The sequence below is a fragment of the Zalophus californianus genome, chromosome 3 (genome assembly GCF_009762305.2).
Source record: "Zalophus californianus isolate mZalCal1 chromosome 3, mZalCal1.pri.v2, whole genome shotgun sequence".
Lineage (NCBI taxonomy): Eukaryota > Metazoa > Chordata > Mammalia > Carnivora > Otariidae > Zalophus > Zalophus californianus.
Window position 1 is genome coordinate 151,584,421 of NC_045597.1, and position 19,701 is coordinate 151,604,121.

Below are 19,701 nucleotides of genomic sequence, written 5' to 3' on the forward strand. Positions count from 1 at the left end.
TTTTTTCCTTCCAGGGGACCAGTGAGAATCGGGAAAGTTCTCTAGCTGGTGGAGTCCGGCCTGTCCCATGTGAGACTCACTCTGACCCATCTAGAAACCAGCCATCCCCTCAAGCAGAAGCATCTCAGACGCAGAGCAGCCCCACTCACCCTAGTGTGGACCAGCGTGTGGAGGAGAGCAAGGACCAACAGGCTCAGCCTGCCACTGGGGGACACTGAGGGCTCCCACTCATCTCACACCCTGCATGGAACCGGGCTCCTCTGCCAGGACAGAGGGAGAGGCTACCCGAACCTAAGACATGCCTCACCTTGAGAAGCATAGCACTATATACGCTTCTAAATACCTGAACTCATCAACATGGAAACACACACACACATACACAGGAGCTACAGTACATATTGACAGAAACAGATAAACTTTCCATAATCCCACTGGAATCACAGAAGGGGAATGGGAGTTTGGTGAAGACTTCCAGTTCTTCGGTTGGTTAGGTTAAGGACTATAGGACTTCTTTGCCAGTGCAGTAAGGGTTGAAAGCAGCAGTTACACTAAGTAAGTGGAGGGAAAGAAAGTGTTTCAAGGTGAATTCTGATACAATTTCCCTCTTCTGATTATTTATTCTAATTACTTGGTTCTTAACACAAACTGGGAAGAAATTAAATATATAATTTTGTTTCTCTTGAAGAGAACTATTTAAAAAATTACATGACATATTTAAAAAAGTAGCCAGATAAAAGTTACTAGCTTATATGCTTTTGTTAAAAAAAAAAAAAGGAAAAAGTTTCTTCAGAAACTTGGCATATCTCTAGCAAATATATTTTTATATGTATATGGTATATAATGAAAATAGTCAATTCTTTGAGCAGCAAAAGCCGTATTGACTACCGCAAACTAACCTGAGCTTTAAAACGCCTTTTGTTTTAAATGGGCTTTAAGACCAGAGGAGGGAATATTTCAAATAAACCAACCAATTCAGTATCCTATGGCTTGACAGACAAGGGTTTACTAAATATTAATACTGTAAATAGCCTCGATCACTATTTAACAATTTTATAGTGATTTGGGCTCTAAGTAGTTGATGGAATTTAAAAAAAAAAATCACTGAATTCCTAAGGGTTTCTTTAATTAAGCAGTACTATTTACAAATAACAGTGTAAGATTTAAGTGCCTGGGAGAGGGATACAATTTTTAAAAATTACACAATGGGTAAGTTTTTGTTTTGTTTTTGGTGAGGGGAAAAGGTGGTGAATAGGAAGCCAGGAATGGAAAGGATGAGAACTATATTTTCCAATGACTAAAAAAACAAATCTCAGTATATTCTTTTCCATGAAGATACTGTCAGACACTGGACAGATCAGATGGGGTATGCTACTGTAAATATCATAGCTACAGTCAGAACCGTGGCTGAGTGATTCACGCATAAAGCCTGCTGCTAAAAATGAAAAGCTGAGGATATGAGGAAGCCTTGGGAGAGGGCTGTGGAAAAGGGAATGCTGCTTTAGCTGAATGAAGGTCAGTTATGGTATGTGTAATAACTGTGAGTGAGCACAAGAGAGAGGAAAGGAGAGAACAGAGTTAAAAATGAACAACTCACCTTACCTCCTGACCCTGATTAGACAGGATGAGTTGTAAACTGAGGGCTTCTCCATGACACCATACTTCTGCCCAATACTGCATCTGGGAGAAGAAATTCTATACTTGGATGTCTAGCTTTGCCACAAAACACAGCTTAAAAATAAAATAACAGAAAGAAATAGAATTAAGCAAATAGTTATTTTTGCACTTGAACTGAAAACGTACTGTACTGTAAAAATTATCATGACTCATTTTAAGTGACCTTTAAAATCAGATGTATTTATTATGCTTATGTAATTATAGAAATAAAGAAATGGATGACAGGCTGAACCTCACCTATGAATGTACAGTATGTGGATTTGTGGAACTGACTCTAGGAAGTCAAAAACTTATACTGTGTCTTGTGTTTACAGTTCTGATTTATTCCTTTGAAAAGCCTGCTGTTTTGGAAATGCACAGTTGACATGTTGAAATAAAAATAAATATCATTTTTAAAAATTTCTTAAATGATAAAGATGTGACCAAACAAATAAAAGCCCTTTACTCTGTAAAACTGTGACCAAATTCAACAGGCCTTTGTTATGGAACATTTACCATGAAAGCTGATTCAGTAATGCAGTAATTTCTAGACTTTTAGGGCAGACACCTTCATGGGTTTGTGGACTTCCTGACTTTTTCTTACTGTTGCCAAAGCACCATTTGGCATTTTATTTTTTTAATTTTCTATTATTTACTTTTTAAGAAGGCTCCACGCCCAACATGGGGCTTTAACTCATGAGCCTGAGATCGAGTCACATGCTCTACTGACTGAGCCAGCCAGGTGCCCTTTAAAAAATATTAAAGTGGATTCAAATTAAATTTTGAGAATTTCATAACCCCACTTGAAGACTCCCTGGAAATCCCGAGTTGTCACAAAGCCTGGGCTGATGTAATCACTGTCTTCATGTCTTATTTCATATTCTGACTGTAGAAAAAGTGAATTAGCTGAGTGCTGAGCTTGTATGGATCCAAAGAGGTTAGTTGCTAATTATTAAACTATTACTCAAAACCTTAAGTAGAATATTAGATGATTAGAGTACACATAGATCCACTAGCTAGTAAACCTCACGAAAAGCCTAAGTTATTCATAGGAAAGAACATGCTGCTTTACTGGCTTATTAATCTTGCCATGGGCTACAGAAGTGGTTGGCTAAGCACCTCCCTGATTTGCATTTATCCAGTACTGCAGGGCGGGGGGCTGCTGGTGCCATGGGACCATTACTTAAGCAGTATTCCTCTAAGCCAATTTGGAGTTAAGCAGTCAATCTTGGAAAAGGAGAACCACATCCACAGTTACTGAGTGGTGGTTGTGTGCTGAGGAGATTCTTTTTGTCCTTAACAATAAACCCAGTGCGGTATATACAGAGCACTTTCCCCATTTTATTTATTGTTTTTAAGATTTATTTATTATTTCATGGAGAGAGATAGCGAGAGCAGGAACACAAGCAGGGGGAGTGGGAGAGGGAGAAGCAGGCTTCCCGCCGAGCAGGGAGCCCGATATGGGGCTCTATCCCAGGACCCTGGGACCATGACCTAAGCTGAAGGTAGATGCTTAATGACTGAGCCACCCAGGTGCCCCCACTTTCCCCATTTTACAATATAGGAGTAGCTTCTAGAATAGGTGGAGTCTGCAGCTAACAGAGCTTACCTCATGGGACCAACATCACAAAGCCAGGATACAAATGACAAATTCAAACCTACCCGATGCCAAAGCTCAGGTCCACCAGCACCTTCCCCCACCCCAGGAGGTGGGGAGGCCATTCCATGTTTCTGTTGTGGTAGAACAAGTGTGAAAGCAGCCCTGGCCTGAAGGTATACCTGATACATGTGTGTGGTTGTATTTCCATTAGGATTTCTAGATACTCCCAGATGCCTAGAAATCCAGTACCTTCAAACTCCTGGTGTTCTGTTAGTTTGAGTGTCAGACCCCTTACACTCTGGAGATGATCTGCATGGTTTGGCACCCTTGTTGAGAAAACTTTGGAGGTTGGCAGGGTCTCTAAAGGCCAGTGTCACAGGAGTCAGGAAAGACAAGCAGACAGATCTATTCAGTACCCAGGACCACTGTCGGGTATGGTAGCCGTTAGCCAGAGGCAGCTGTTAAGCACTTGTAATGTAGCCAGTGCATCTGAAGAAATTAGTTTTCTCATCATACTGAAATTTAAACAGCCACATGAGGCTCGTGGACTGGACAGTATAGTTAAAGGAAGAGATCAGTTTGGGGAGATCTCTGGGCCTCAGTTTTCTCATCTCGGTGTGAGACTGGACCCTAACATTGTCCTATTCTGTGAAGAAGAGGTATGTTGTAAGAGAGCTGACTGTAGGGAAGTAAAAGGTGAGTTTCCTTTCAGAAGCTCTTCTGTCCTCTGGTACATGAGGACAAGATGAAGCTATTTCTGAAGCCCCAGAACACTCCTGTGCCATTTCAGCAAAGCTCTAAGAATACCTGGCTCAAGCATTCCAAACCACCAAGCAGATGAGGAGAGACAGGGACAGAATAAAGGGGTGAGAGAAAGGGAGAGTGGTCTCTCAAATCAGTAAGTAATTGGCCTTACGCCAGGACAAACTATGGCTTACGAGAGTAACTGGAAACGTTGGTGTCTAGACTGGGGGAGAAATGAGCCAGTCCAGGGGGTGCGTAACTCTCACTCAGCTCGCATCTCCTTCCAGTTGCTGATGCAGGACCACCTGCCCCACTGCGGCTCCAGGAAGATGTTAGATGGCAACCCAGGAACCTTACAGTGCTGGGAGTGAAGTCCAGGTTCTGGAGTCCCAAGTCTGGATTTGAGTCTCCACTTTGCCATTGAGAACTTACATACATAACTTCTCTGCGCCTCAGAGCCCTCCTCTGTAAAATTACAGTGATTACAATATCTACCTTACAGGTAGTTTTGACGTTTAAATAAGGTACTTGACACACAGCGCACACTATAAATACTGCCATCATTGTGTGACACACAGCCCATGGCAAGAGGAATGCGGTCTCATTTCCCCAACTAGGCCCTAGCTCTCTTAGTAGTTTGTTAACATTTAAATCTGTAATACTACATTCTCCCAAACTACAGTGCTATGTTCAAATGTTTGCCTACACCCAGCAAGCATTCAGTTCCAACATGGATTATAATCATTAAGTTGCTTGCAGATCTTAGTTAAGAGGAAAAATTAAGCAAAATATAAATTGAAGAGCTGGGAAAAATAACAAGTAACCAAGGCAATTCTATAGTGTGCAAGAGCCATAGATAGGAGGGGTTATAAGACATTTGTTCCACAGTTTCAGTATTTCTTTTTCTTCTAAGGGGTGTCAAAAAATGTAAGCAAGAATTTTATAAGCATTTAACAAGTTACATACCCTATTCTTTGCAAAATAGTCAGCTGAGGATATTATTCTCTTCAACTGCAAACTTTTATTTTGAAAAGGTCAGGAACTTTTTGTTCCCTGAAAAGATCAATGGGGGTCTTGAAAAATAACATGTAGACCAGTGCTAATCAACTTGATTCTCATTTATTTTTAGTGTACAAAATACTGGTTTGTGGTTGATGGAAGGCAGGAGAATTGGTCCATTGCCCCAGAGTTGGCACGCGCCTAACATCAGATGTAGTCATCTCTTCAGCTGATTAGCCATGGAGTCACTTACCCGACTAACTCTGTTTTTTAAAGATGGCAGTAAAGGCAACACAAAGGCCCAGGCCCTGACACACTAAGGCTCACATTCTGATTCTACCACTTTAGCTACTGTGTCCTTTAGCAACCTTCTCTGTCTGTCCTCAGTTGAAAAATGGAAACAATGCTAAACAGTGATTAGAAGTCCAAATGAAGAGGCACAGAAAGGGCCTAGTATAGCACTTGATAGATGGCTAATAAATCCTGGTACTCCTCCCCTTTCTCCTTTTGATTACTGCCTTGCTGGAAAATGGACCAAATCTAAAAAGTAAACAGATTCCCCCAAACAACTTAAGCAAGAAACAAAGAGCAGCTACCCGACTGAATGTGTCTTCCAAGATTTATCCTAGTAGATATACACTCAACCCAAATCTCCAGTGACCTATTAAGGTATCACATTCAGGGGTCATAGCAAAAATAAGCATAGTTACCTGAAAAAGGTAACTAGACTCGTAGGCCAGAGAAAGACTGCAGATTTAAACAACATATCTGAATGGTTGGTCAATGATAAAAAAAATTACAAAAACAACAATCACAGAAAGGAAAAGCTGGTAGGGCCTGCATAAAGGAAGGGTGGTCTTTGCCAACAGATTTAGTATCTCATCACATTAGCAACGGTAGCCCCACTGAGGGGGTTGCATTAGACTTTGGTCTGGTGACATTAAACATGTGAATTATATAACAAACTTCCTTTGTTCTCTTTCTGCTCAAGCAACCTTCTGACCACCATTTGACCCCTCATAGGGGTCTTTTGGGAGAGAATATGCTGGTTTTAGCAATTCAAGTGTTTTTAATCCTTATGCTGGTTTTATTTTTGGCTGTGAATCACTAAATAGACTATATGAATTGGCTAATTGCAATGACAAAAATCAGGGTTCTGAATCAATAAGGTCAAGATTCACACCCACGTGGTTAAGTCATCAATGTCCTATCACCTACTGGGGGTCTCTCAAAGGCAGCTTACTCCTGGGGTCACCTACAAACACCTCTGTCTTACGGCATGCTTCTTTAAAATTCTACATCCATTAGCTATGCATAACAGCTGGACAAAAAAAGCTGATTTAAAAAGTTCTACTTCTCTAACTGGGAAATAATCACATACAAAATAATCCTTTTTCTTTTCTTGACACAACTGCAGGGGTCTTAATTCACCCACATGTTTAGATATATTGATCATCATCTATTCCAAGCCTCTTAAAATCTGAAATTTCTTAAATTTCTAGATTAAAAAAAGGTCATAAATTCAAATATTATCCTAAACATCAGATGGACACTCCCCTCTAATTCAGCCCTTAGTATTATTGGCAAATTGTACAACCAATTCACAAAGCATTTTTTGTGATATGCAAAATGTGTTTTAAAACCTTTAAAAATAACATTTGAATGATACAATTGTTTAAGCACAGCCACCTACGCTAAATCTCACCCACACATTTTGGTGTCAAATAGTCCCAAGTTGCTAACAACAGTGAGCTTTTATGAAGCATCTTGCATAGGCAATAACACAAAGCGTTCAGCTATGCTCCGTAATTGCACACCTATGGCGATAGGAAGCACGAGGCCAACTTTCAACCACCTGTGAAGGGCAGAGCCATTTTAGTGAGTGATCATTTACACAGTTTAAAGGCCTTTAAATAAATAACGGGGGTGGGGGGGGGGAGAAAAGGAGAGATGAAGGGGGGGAAGAAGAGAAAAAAGGTCTCCTATGGGAGTCATGGGATTAGAACTGTGATAAAGCACTATAATAAACCCCAAATCAAATGAACACAACAGAAACACACCAAATGTATTATAAGTAATGCTTGTAATTGTTCAGCTTCTCACAGTTCTCACATAACAGAAACTGACAAATCCATGATTTCCTCTAAAAATAAACATGAAAAACAGTATCCCAGAACAATCTTGTTCTTTTCCTTCCATTGTGATGGTTAGCTTGACCCATGAGGTGCTGCTTCCTTCTGTAGTCAGCACCTCTTCAACCCGGCATAGGTAAGCCCTAGGGGGTCTGGCTGGGACAGACCCTGGGAACTCCAGCTGACTGTTCACATGTTATTCACACACACATTCTGTCAAAAACGGCCTCCTGGGAGGTGAATGTGGTGATCACAAGCATGAATACATCTGATACATTTATATCAGCAATAAATTATAAAAAAATCCGATTAAACTATAAAAAAATGACATTAGAACCATTTTATACTTATAAAACATCATCATCACAATCATCATAAATTTGAATGGAAGATTCTTTGGTATTTGAAATCAGTCTATGTGAAAGCACAGATTGAATTTCGTGCCTTTCACAAAAAATTGCAAAGCTCCTAATATTAAAAGGTACCTGGCCAAAAGAGAAACTTGTAAAACATTGACACACTGTTTCAAAGAGGAAATATCACGTGAAAATCAACATAGAAAGTTCCAAATGGTAACCATGCTCTTATTCAACAATTCAGAAACACTCTACTGAACTTGGCTCAGGAAAGCAGCTCCTAAATTCTCTGTGTGTCCTTCCTCCGTATCCCTTCTTCTAGTAAAAGGAGAGTCCTCATTCTTAAAGAATAGAGGCATAAAAACCCACCACAGCAAAAAAAGACTATTTTTTTTATGTTTATGTTTCTTAAAGTGAATCAATTTAGCACATCTTAACCCTTGGATTGTTTTGCTGTGTTCACATCTTTTCTCAGGGCTTGTTTTGGCCTTCTTTCCCCAGGGTCAAAGTTCATAGTCAGTCCCTCATATCACTCTGGAGAATCAAGAAAAAAAGGATTTGTTCTCTGAAGAAAGATCACAAATCTGTTTTGTAGGAAACTGTTACAAATATATATAACTCAATTTTAAAAAATGGACTAGTCAACTCAAAATGTCACAAAAAGTTAAATGTCTTCAATTTCAACATACAGAAACTACAGAATTCTCATTTCTAATTTTTATACATGTCTATAAAAATCTTACCAAGCTTTAAAATATAACCTTAGGAAATGCTTCTCTATCATAGTTATCAAAAAGCTAATTGTCTGTTATTAAAAAATAAAAAAGTCACCAATATGGTGAAACCCAAGGCTGTAGGGAGATGGTCTCCAGGCTCACCTCTGAAGGTTGTTTCCTACAACCCTGAGTTGTAGGAAACGCTAGGATTGGAGTTCTAGTCCCAGCACTACCTCCAATAGCTTTGCAGGTATGGACAAGTTATTTAACCTCCCCAAACCTCAATCCTGCCATCATTAGCATTTTCCAAATTGTTCTAAGGAGTATTAATCTCATGAAAAAGGGTTCTGTGGTCAAATTAAGTCAGAAACTGCTGCACACAATTTCTCTTTAGGAGATTCACAATGTGCATTAGTATTGTTAATGGCTCTGAGAAGTCTTACATTTGTTTAACTTTGTCTCAATCTTAGATGACCTCAGAATCCCTTTACTGACTAGCACTCATTAGCATCCTGTGGATTATAATTTGGATACACTGACCCAGCATATCTCAGATCTCTTCCAGCACTTATACTGATAACATGTAGGAAGAGCAGTATAGTCTTTTGACACAAGTTCTGAAGGTTAAGAGAAGATTTAACGTCCTGGTGTTGACAAGGCAGATGTTTGTGTTAACTGGCTCCTTGAAGATCAACATGATTCCCCTGTTCCTAATGAAAATCTTCATTCAAGGAAAGTGGTAATGACTCTCACAGAATCTTGATGGCTACCTATAGTACAATAAGTAGCAGAACTCACGAAGAATGAAAAGTTATCTTCAATATAGTTCAGTTTTCCTTTCTAGTATGACTCCTTCCCATAGTAAATGCTTTTGCCACTGTTCCCTAGAACAGTTCTGGCCAAAGTTAATAGGACCCTTGCCCTTAACCCATTTCCTTGTCCAGAATGAAGTCAATGCACAGGCGGTCATCAGGCAGTCCTCAGGTTAAACAGCTGCTCTTCCAGGAAGGCACCCCCAAAGCCATATTGCTCTTCATGGAGACTAATTTCTTCAGGTGACAAGTGGCTTCCTCCAAGAACAAAGTCTGCAAATCTAATAAGTATTTTTTTGTTTTAAATAAAGTTAATGTTATCACAGAAAGGTTTATTTGGAAGATAACATGTTCTCTTGCTATTTATCCTCTTTAATTAAATTTGACTTGTGGCAATAGAGAACAGCATTTATACACTGGATGTAAAAATGCAACGGCTTATGTGATCCTTCTAGAGACATTCAGGGAAAGAACAGAGAAGCAGGCAGACTTAAAGCACCAAGTGCTGCCGAACATACCCACTCCTGTTTTCTAATTCCTTCTCTCTTTTTTATTTGATTCATTTTTCATTTGTCATTTCAGTACGTCAATACTTTCCCCCTTCAATGTTTAATTTGAGGGCACTGTTATTTGGATAAAGCTATGACAAAGGCAAAGCAGTAAGGAAAAAGATGTTGGGCCAAAGATGTCTTTCTTGATAAACTCTGAAAAGATCTTCCATAGCAGTAACTTCCCACATGTAAGTGATCTTTCTGACCTTCCCTATCAAACACGTCAGGTAAGTATCTGTCCTGACATTAGCAGTTCTCTGCAAGTCAGAGCACTGAAGAAAAAGCAGACCCTCCAACAGCCTCCACATTGTTCCTAGTCTGAAGTACGGTAACAAACTACCCCAGTATTTTCACACTCATTCTAACCCACGTTTGGTCCAAGCAGCTGAGCAGGGCTTACTTGTTGGGAGCCTGGAGTCTGGAGACGACCAACCACGCGGGGAAGTCAGGCCTGCGGCAGGCGTGGCGCAGCCCCTCCAGGGCACCGTTCGTTTCCGTATCCGCCTGTTCCCTGTACTCGTCTTCAGTAAGATACTTAACCACCAGCTTTTCTGATGTAAACCATTTCTTCATTTTCCTAAAACATGTGGCATGGGTTGCTAGATTCCTGGTCATATTTGACTGCTCAATTCAAACCTTAAGATTTATAGAAAATCATTTCTTAGAAAGGAACAGTAATACTTAACTTCCTTGATATCACACTGTACTCTCATCGTTCTTAGAGCGACTGAGGTATATAGAACATGCACAGTCTGGGCCGAACAGTACATTTCCTTTCTTCCTGGACCATCCTAAATTATGTTCCTAGGAATTTGAGGCTCAATTTCTGATAGACATATTAATTGTATTTCTCTTCTCAGTGATTTTTAATTGCACAATCAGACCATTAAAAGTCTGGCTCTTTTATGCTTGGTCTGCTCATTATCTTGGGCACTAATGGAAGCAATTCTTTGAGATGCGGAGACCTGGCAGAATCAATTACCACTTAGTCGCTAGCCCAAAAAAAAAAAAAAAAAAAGGAAGGGAGGATTTGTGGGATATCGCCTCCACCTAGTGGTGGAGATTCTGACTAATCCTACAGAGGAGGAGTAATTATTGTACAAGGATGGTTTATGTACAATAACTTATAATAACTCCTCCTTTGTTACATGCTAAGGGGCTCATACTGGAATTTTTTTTTTCCAATCAGGAAAAGTCCTAAAGGGAAGAATCTCATAAAAATGGCAATGACGATAAGGTATTAACACATATGTTACATTTATCAATGAGTTTTTAAAAATATTCTTGGGTGGTTTAAAATTTAATTTAACCAGAGATTCCCAAATCTACATGAGTATAAGAATTACCAGGAGGTGGTTTAAACATATATTCTCTTGAGGGTTGGGACCTGAAAAACCTTTAAACTTTTAAAGATTGTGTGGTGGTGAGGAGTCAGATTGGGGCACCACTGACATTATTTCCTTCTCCTTTTCTGAATACCTAGCCTGGTCTCCCTAGAGGAAAACCTCTGGTCTCTACACAGAAGACTGGGACACAGTCCTGGCTTTGAGGTTTATCCACTGAGTTGTCAACTGAGGCATTTCCTTAATGGTTCTGAGCCTCACTTTGCTCATATGAACAAAGTGAAAGCAATAACATCTACCTCATGAGGTCATTGCAGGGATTAAATGAGATATTTCATGTAAAGTGCTTAGCACAGTGAGTGTCCTATAGTGAGAGTTCAACAAGGACAATTAAGAGAGTAGCTACCATATACTAGGATATATTCAAACAGCTCTTTGTAAAACTAAAATACTATACAAATCACGGTCTTATTTCTCTGGTTTGCTATTTAACATATATGTTCCTGTTTTTTCCTGTTGTTCTTCGCATAATTATTCACTAGCAAAATGAAAAGCTAAGGAAGTTACAAAACATTGTATTAAATTCATGTTAACGGAATGCACAGCAAGTGCACAGAAGGACCATCATGCAGATAACAGAACACACTTTACATTTGGCAGGGCAGCTGGATGTCTAAAGGCAAAGAGGCCCAAATTCTATCTTGGGTTCCTCAAGCCACAAGTGTGGCGAAGGGCCAGAGGCCTGGGAGATGTGGACTGTCCAGCCTCCTCCCAGCAGAGGGACCTCTGGTAATCCCAGTCGCTGTTGGTCTCTCAGGGCAGAGAGCTCTTTGCTAACAGCAGCCCCTCTGACCCAGCCCTGCTGCCTTTCAGCCTTGCCAACATTCTCTGCACAAGAACCCTGTCCTGTCACTGGTACTTTTTTAACACTGTGACATGGTTACATATGCAGTCCCAGATCCATAAACTACCACTTACCAGAGTCTTCTTCCTCACAGCTAGGTTTACCTCATAAATATTTATTAACTCCCTCACTGCCTCACTGTCTCACTGCCTGACTCTAGGCCATCATCACCTCATGCCTGCACCACTGTGATGTCAGTGCCTCGGGGCCTCGCGATTATATACACCCTCTGTGCCAGAAGGCAGTTGGGCCACATCCTGCCACCCAGACAGGTTCATGGTCTCTGCTTTGATCTTGACTGTTGAATGTATTTTTATTTTCAGATTAGTTACCAATATTTAAAAATAATAACAATTCACATTCAAACCCATATTCCCAGCTTTTCTAAAAAACAAAACAAAACAAAACAAAAACAGAAGATCTGGCAAAGGCAGGGTCCATATTCCTACATGGCAACAATCAGCTCAAGCTGAGTAGTAACTGCCCCCTTTCTGATGAGGCTGCGCTATAGAATTTCCCACAGTCCTCACGACGGCCCCACTGCCTTACCCCTGCTCAGCATCACCCATTCAGTACCAGCCCCAAGCAACCGGATTTATAACTCCAGTCTAAGCAGCAGGCAGAGAATGCTGACTGGAATGCATAATGGCTTCTGGCCTCCACCATGTACAGGATCAGACTAGATTCCTTAACACAGCCTGTAATGCCTCCACAATCTTGCCGACGCCCACCCTGCTCACCGGCCTCATGGTGCTATCAGACTGGGCCTTCTCCCTGTCAGGAAAGTCCTTTCCACATTTATTCACCTGGCTGTTTTAATTCACGAAGATTCAGCCTAGTAATTTCTTCTTCAGGAACTCTCCTGAACTCTGTGTGCCATAGTCCCTGAACAGGTACATCTTAACACGTCAAAGATACAGAAATGTATGCTGCTGTCTCAACAAGTACACACCAAGGGAAGAAACTAGCCCCTTCGTTTGTGCACCTGACACAAAAACAGGTGTTCAACTCAATGACTAAGGAGAGACATAATAAAGCTGTGGCAATAGAAGTTACCTCATCTCTCTTTCTGTATTTTTAAAGGGCTTAAGCCTTAACTTAAAACCTAAAAAAAAGTCCTAAACATAAATAATACCTTTCAATTATTTTTCTAGCTCTATTTCACAAGCACAACAAATACCTTTAAACCAATCTTGGGCCCTAATGAAAGGAAATGTAGAATGAAAGTAGAAATTTTAGGCAACCCAGAGTGTGCCACTGATTTCAGTGAATTCTGGGTGAGCTGTAATTACCTAGTAATTGGGGGAAGTCTTCTGAAAGATTCACGAAGACTAGAAATGGAGATGGGATTCAATGCTGACGTTCTCCTTCCTCCTCCTCTCTCAAATCTCCAGATGAAACGTAGTTAATTATGAGACAAAATATGACACGTGCAAGAAACTTACCAAAACAGTAAATAAAATCAGAGCTCAAAATGTCCAATTTACAAGGCAAAAAAGATACGCACCACCTCATATAACTGAACGCTTTCAATGGGTAGCGCAGACTCCTGGAGGACAGGGTGAGGATCATAAGTGCATATGAGTACTGGGGCACAGTGACCCCACAATAGATGAGGAGCAGGGCGAGGAGCCGTAGTGTCCACGTCAGAAGATTTACATTCCTTTTGTCAACAAGGGGCCCGTGTTTGTAACAAACAGCAAAGCTGAGAAATCCCACCATTAGGACATAGCCTGTAAAAAAGCAAAAGAACTTGAAAATTTGAACTTGAAAAGTTGTATGAAAAATCCTGGCACAGCCTTGACTTAAGCTAAGAATGTATCAGAAAGCCTTCATATTTAGGACTTCTTTTTCCGAAGAAGTTAAGACTGAAAAACACATAGAGGGATAGTTATTCCTTCCATGTGAGATACTACACTGCCTTCTGTAATAATTGAGGATATTTAATAATAAATTATTATGATATATATCTGTTTTTTAGCCCAGAGTCCTAGATGGACGAATGTTATCATGGTTGCTTTGGTCAGGATTTAAGCCTCAGCATATGTCAGTTGGCTACAAACTCTATTTTTTATTTTTACTTTCTAGTTAAAAAAGGAAAATACAATTTTATGGTGGAGGGATCAGGCTGCACCCACTAGCACAGTGCTCAGTTTCTGCACTAACAGCGGTGAGATAATGAGAGATTCTGCACCTCCTGCTGGGATCCAATGCGAAACGCACATCTCCTCTTATGTATTCCACCAAAAGTGTTTCATTCATATCTAAGCAAGCCTCAAGATCTAATTTCCAGGTCAGAAAATACAGGGGAGAGAGGAGCAGATTAAATTATACTGCAAAGGAGTAATCAGAGAAATCAAGAAAGTGGGACACTCTATAAGACAACTAGATTGGTCTTTTCAGCATATCACTATGATGAAAAAAGGAATTGTTATGGATTATAAAAGACTTACAAGACATAGTAGATACAAAATATGGTTCTGGACTCTATCTCCCCTTATACAGACCAACCATCAAGGACACCTAGGAAATCTAAACATGACCTGAGTAATTTATGTAATTATTATTTTTTTAGATTTAACAGATATTTAACTATAGAGGAAAATGCTCTTGTTTTTTAGAGATGCTTACTGAAGTAGTTAAGGGAACATACCATGATATCTATAATTTACTTTAAAAATACTTTATCATAGGGGCGCCTGGGTGGCTCAGTTGGTTAAGCGGGCAACTCTTGATTTCAGCTCAGGTCATGATCTCGAGGTCCTGGGATGGAACTCCGCAGCTGAGTCCCCTGTCCAGCTGCGTGCTCAAAGAGAGTCTGCTTAAGGATTTATCTCCTGCCTCTGCCCCTCCCCCTGCCTGTGCACGCAGCTCTTTCTCTCTCTCAAATAAATAAATAAATCTTTAAAAAAAAACTTTTATCAAAAAAAAAAAAGAGTGAGCTAAAGACAAAATCTTCAAGGAAAACAAAAAATTGATTGCTTTTGTTTTGGGTGGGTGGACTTATGTGAAAAATTTGGTGCTAAGGGGTTAGGAGAAAACTGATCCTCCCATTCTCCATTATTTCCCAATTAAAACAAATAATTTTAAAAAGTTGTTTGTTTTTGGTTACATGAAATAAGAACAAGTGGTTTCTTAATAGCCTGTTTCTGAAAATTCAAGTTTTCATTAGTCATTTATATTTAGAACTTCTCACCTTTCATGCTGAGTACATTAAGAAAAAGAAAGAGCCACATTTCAGAGGAATTTTTTCATTACGAGTTAGATCTGGTTAGAGCTTAACCACAATTCAATAGCATAAAAGCAGTCAAAAGAGACAAATACTTTTGTGCTCTTTTGATCATTAGTACAGAAAAAGAAAGATGTCATAGGGAAAAGAGTCTAAAATGAGATCTAATGAACTGAAATCATCAACTGTGGGAATAAAATAAAATATTGTTAACAGCACTTCTCCTTAGTTCAAAAGGAAAATTTAGACGCCAGAGAGAAACATTTCCAAAGAAGGCCTCCAGTTGTACTTTTCAGCTTTACCAATAATAGGACAAATTTTTAAAAAATTACCTACCTAATATATATATTCTGTTTTCATGCCATTGCCACTTTAGATCTTCCACCAATCGGCACACAACATAAACTGAAGCAAACCAACAACCAACCATTAGAGCCCAAAAGGTGCTATACTGTGTGTGGAAGAAAATAAATGACAGTTTTTGGTTCATTCACTCACAAAAATAGGAGTAAGCAAATAAACCCTTTGTATTAGAAACTTCTACATCAAATTGCACTGAAGTCAATTCAAGATACTCTCTAGAGTCTTGTTAAAGTTATGGTCCATGAACCAGCAGCATCAGCATCACCTGGGAGCTTGCTGGAATGCAGACTCTCAGGCCCCATGGCAGACTCTGAGTCAGAATCTGCATTTCAATAGGATCCTCAGTACATTAAAGTTGGAAAAGCACCGTTTCAAAGAAGAAATTTATCTCAAAATAATGCCAGTGCTGCAAGCTTTAATCAGAGTATCTGCAACATTATCATCATGAACTAATATTTATCCTCAACTAAGTGCAGAGCTCTCTTTCATTAAAGGTGTTTCGGGAACTAATAATAATGAAGAAATCCCCAGATGTAGCAATGCAGGTATTCAAGGCCTTGATGGTTCAGCATCACAACATTCCTCAGCTCTGCTAAGACAAGACAAATTTCTACTCAGCACAGGTCAGTCCCCTGCCACTCATAAGAAAAATGTAATACCCAAAAGTAAAAGGGTCTCAAAAAAATTATCATCAAAACTTAATACTTACTTTAGGGTATATATAATAATAAACAAAAATGGAATCCCTAGAAAAAGATACATTTTAAAGTCAGTTTATACAATGCAGAAATACAGTTTGAATTAGGAACTGTCACAATCAATGTGAATTAACTTTGATCAATTTTTCATGTCTATGAGATCATGGTTTCCCTCTTTTATTCATTTATACACAGTATGCCTACCTTAGGAATAAACCTTTTCACCAGCAGCAGGACAAAGACTAAGGTCATTAGAACACCTAGCACGGTCCCAGAAGAGTAATAGAAAATAGGACTTCTGTCAAGACAAGCAGATAAAAGCCATTTAAATGCTAAGCAGCACTTTCAGTATTAAAACCATGTTTGACCTGATGACAGTAGCCATAAAGAATACTAAGGAGAAAAACTCAGAAGGTAGCTTTAATTACATCCTATACTCTTAAAAAATGAAGCCTGTACTTGAAATTTATGGTAAATAGCTTGCCACTAACTCAAAACAAAATGTCTGAGTTACCTTCTATGTTTAGAATCTGATGCAAGAGGAATTACTGAGCACCTAACATGTAGCAAATGCTGGTCTGCATGCATTCACAACAGCCCTGTGAATCGGCTATCCATGTCTAAGTTTCACAGAGGAGAAAACAAAGGCACCAAGAAGTTAAAGACCATCCCCAAGTGAGTATCTGCCAACTGGAGGATTCAGGCATGTAGCCTAGTTCCTCTGAGTCCAAGCTTTACTCTTTAGGCTATGTAACTAACATTGGGTTTCTAAAGGACATGGATTACATTAAACACACTTAATTATACTATGAGAAAGATGAACAATATTAAGAATAGCAAGCTAAGAAGTAAAATATTACTGGAAAAAGACTCCTTTTTCATGAGAGAAGTTGTAATACACAAAATATCAGGATAATATGTTTATCCAAGAGTCAGATACTTGTTAAATTCAACCTTCTGTATCAGAGCCACGAATCTTGGAGGCAGCTTGAATCTAATAGAGAGAGCAAGGCATCTGGCATCAGAAAACCTGAGTATAAATCTCAGTCCTAGCAAGAACTAGTCATGTGATCATGAATGTTGGTTTTCTCATCTATAAAATGAGAACAATAATACAGAGCTTACATAATTGTTAAGAGGATCAGATTTTTAAAATGCATATTAATACATAACACAAAATAATGCATGTAAAAGCACTCTGTAATATATACATACATATCATGTGTACTGTTACTAGTTTTTAAAGGCCTTTCAAGCACTATCTTCAGACCTATTGTTTGTAAAACCTAAAGCAAGAACTACAAGCTAGTGTGGAATTATTTAGCATAGGGTCAAAACTGTCCTGTCCTCTTTTTAAAAGGATAAATGATAATTCACAAAATCAAGAAAGTAAAAATGGATACTTACTGACTCAACGTCTTTGCATAAAAGAAGAGGAAAATGCCTGCCACAAACACAAGGAAGAGTTTGAAATCTACAACTGGAGTAAAAAAGACACACACAACAAAGATTTCGTGTCAATGTAGTTAGTGAAAAAAGAGAAAAGTCAATTTATTGACATGTCACTCCAGAAAAACTAAATCGAGAAAATCAGAAAAAGACTTACTGTTTCGATTCACACTAATTGTGTAGACAAATATCTTCCTGACAGGCTTCACAGAAAAGCACATGGTCTCTCCATATGGATTGATGATTATGGTTATTTCATTAGACTCCTTTGGTGCCCAAAAATTATGAATCACACATTTGATAAAAGATAGAATGGTTTCTGGATACTGACAATTATGTCTTTCTGTGATATATACAATATTGAGCAGGCCTGAACTGGTAATTTTCACCTATAAAATAAGAACAAACAAATCTATAAACACGTAAACTCCTTCTCATAAGCTCCTTAAAATCATGAGCAGAGGAGTGAAGAAAGCCCAAGATAATGGAGTAAAGAACGGACAGTCAGATGTACACAATTCCAGGGATCCCAGAGATGGACCTACAGATCTGTGTTTAGTTTGAACATACTGGAGCAGCACAGAGACTTTGCAAAGTGAATGTTTCTTCCCCTGAGTTGTAGGTGATTTAACTCCCTCTTCTAGCAAGTTGTTGTGGCCAAGGGACATGGGAAAAAGGATGGCAGAAAGTAATAGGTGGCAAACTACTTGGTTTATAATGGGGTTTATTATCTCTACCATTGTCTACTGTGTTTGAGAAAAAGCACTTCCTCTGGATCAGCTGTGCATATGTAATTCATTCAGGCTTCTCTCCCCATGCCCCCTGAAGAAGAATCTAACCACAGGTCCTATTCAAGTCTCACTAACAAAGTACTGGCTACAGTACCAAGCAGACAGTGACAATCCAGTCAGTGATCATTAAATGACAATTGTGCTGCTGCCTTTGTCTGTCCCTCTCTATTCATACTCTTCTTTGTTCAAGAGTAAGGTGAGCCAGAAAAGGGGAGTGAGATCACCAGCTCTGAATCTCGGGCATCAGGTGATATAACCCACTACCTATCCTCATTTCTCTTGGACGTTAGCTCCTGGCTCACTATTGCTCTCTCTATTTCCTGTCATACTTCTCAGGGATTCAATATGCACAATATATACACCAAACTCCTTCCTATACTCTGACTCTCAGCATCTTGAACTCCTCTCCTCTTGTAGTCTTGTCCCCTGCCTGACCTCAGCTAATCACTCCCATGGCCACACTCTGGACCTTGTCATTACCAAACTACAGGCCCTCTACAGATTGTTTCATGCATCCCACTGGCTGACCACCAACTCCTACCTTTCCAGCATGCCCCTTATAGGACTCCGAACCCAGGAAGCCTTTGACCCCACCATGGATCAAGCATTTTTCCCCTGCTCCTCACCCTTTTGATGTCCTTAGCCCCTTCTTATCCAGCTAAATTCCATGATCAATGATTATAAATCATTCCCTTGCATGTACCCCTGACTCCTTTGCGCCATTCTTGCTTTGTCACACCCACCTGCAAAATCCAACTCTCCACCCATTCCGCTCTTGCATTTTCACCACCAAATGGTGCCAGACACACAGCTGTCTGACTTCAAGCCCCTGAGTGTGAAATGGGACCTGAAGCTACAGGCGATCATACCACACATTCCTATCTACTCTCCACTTTCTTCAACAAAGATTTCACAGCTTTTCCTTCCTTAATACCAACACCTCCTCCTCATCCTCACTCTTGGCTGAAAAGGGAAGAAGACAATGTCAACAGGCTCCTATCCCATTACCCAACCACCGGTGGGCACCTGCAGGCACGTGCTCTGCTTCCTGCCTGTGGGGAGGAATTTTCTGCCACACAGGAGATTTAAAGGAGATTCTACAGGCACTGAATCAGATCCACCTTTGTCTACTCAAGGACATCCTAACAATACTTCTTCCCTCTCTATTGGACCATCCTATTGATGTGGGAAACAAAGGCAAAAGAAAAATTAAATTTCCTTACTACCTACAGCCCACTGATAAGTCCTTGAAACAGGGAGAGTGACATTCCTCTAGAAACTCAGCTGCCTCAATGTTAATACTTTGCTAAGGGCAAAAGGCAATCTTAGCCCAACCCCCAGGATCCCATAAGTCTGTTTTA

At 39.7% G+C, this 19,701-nt stretch overlaps 2 protein-coding genes across 7 annotated transcripts in view; one reads left to right on the forward strand and one right to left on the reverse strand.

Annotated features, from left to right (window-relative positions):
• The window catches only part of MFSD6 (major facilitator superfamily domain containing 6), a 68,630-nt gene extending 66,496 nt beyond the window's left edge, over positions 1-2,134 (forward strand). The window contains exon 7 of one of the 2 annotated variants that reach the window (XM_027588924.1): positions 15-2,134. In XM_027588924.1, coding sequence (XP_027444725.1) covers positions 15-218 — 204 coding nt within the window. In that variant the 3' untranslated portion in view covers positions 219-2,134. The remainder of the gene's footprint in view (positions 1-14) is intronic. The other variant, XM_027588926.1, reaches the window with a different exon arrangement.
• Positions 1-19,701, reverse strand: part of NEMP2 (nuclear envelope integral membrane protein 2) — a 157,204-nt gene that overhangs the window by 27,970 nt on the left and 109,533 nt on the right. For 2 of the 5 annotated variants that reach the window (XM_027588936.1, XM_027588935.1), the window contains exons 4-10: positions 17,707-17,938; positions 17,508-17,580; positions 16,305-16,398; positions 15,376-15,490; positions 13,318-13,543; positions 9,964-10,140; positions 6,958-9,293 (exon numbers count right to left, since the gene is read on the reverse strand). In XM_027588936.1, coding sequence (XP_027444737.1) covers positions 9,170-9,293; positions 9,964-10,140; positions 13,318-13,543; positions 15,376-15,490; positions 16,305-16,398; positions 17,508-17,580; positions 17,707-17,938 — 1,041 coding nt within the window. In that variant the 3' untranslated portion in view covers positions 6,958-9,169. Of the gene's footprint in view, positions 1-1,594; positions 1,729-6,955; positions 9,294-9,963; positions 10,141-13,317; positions 13,544-15,375; positions 15,491-16,304; positions 16,399-17,507; positions 17,581-17,706; positions 17,939-19,701 lie in introns of those variants that run through there. The other 3 variants (XR_003519050.2, XM_027588934.1, XM_027588937.1) reach the window with 3 other exon arrangements.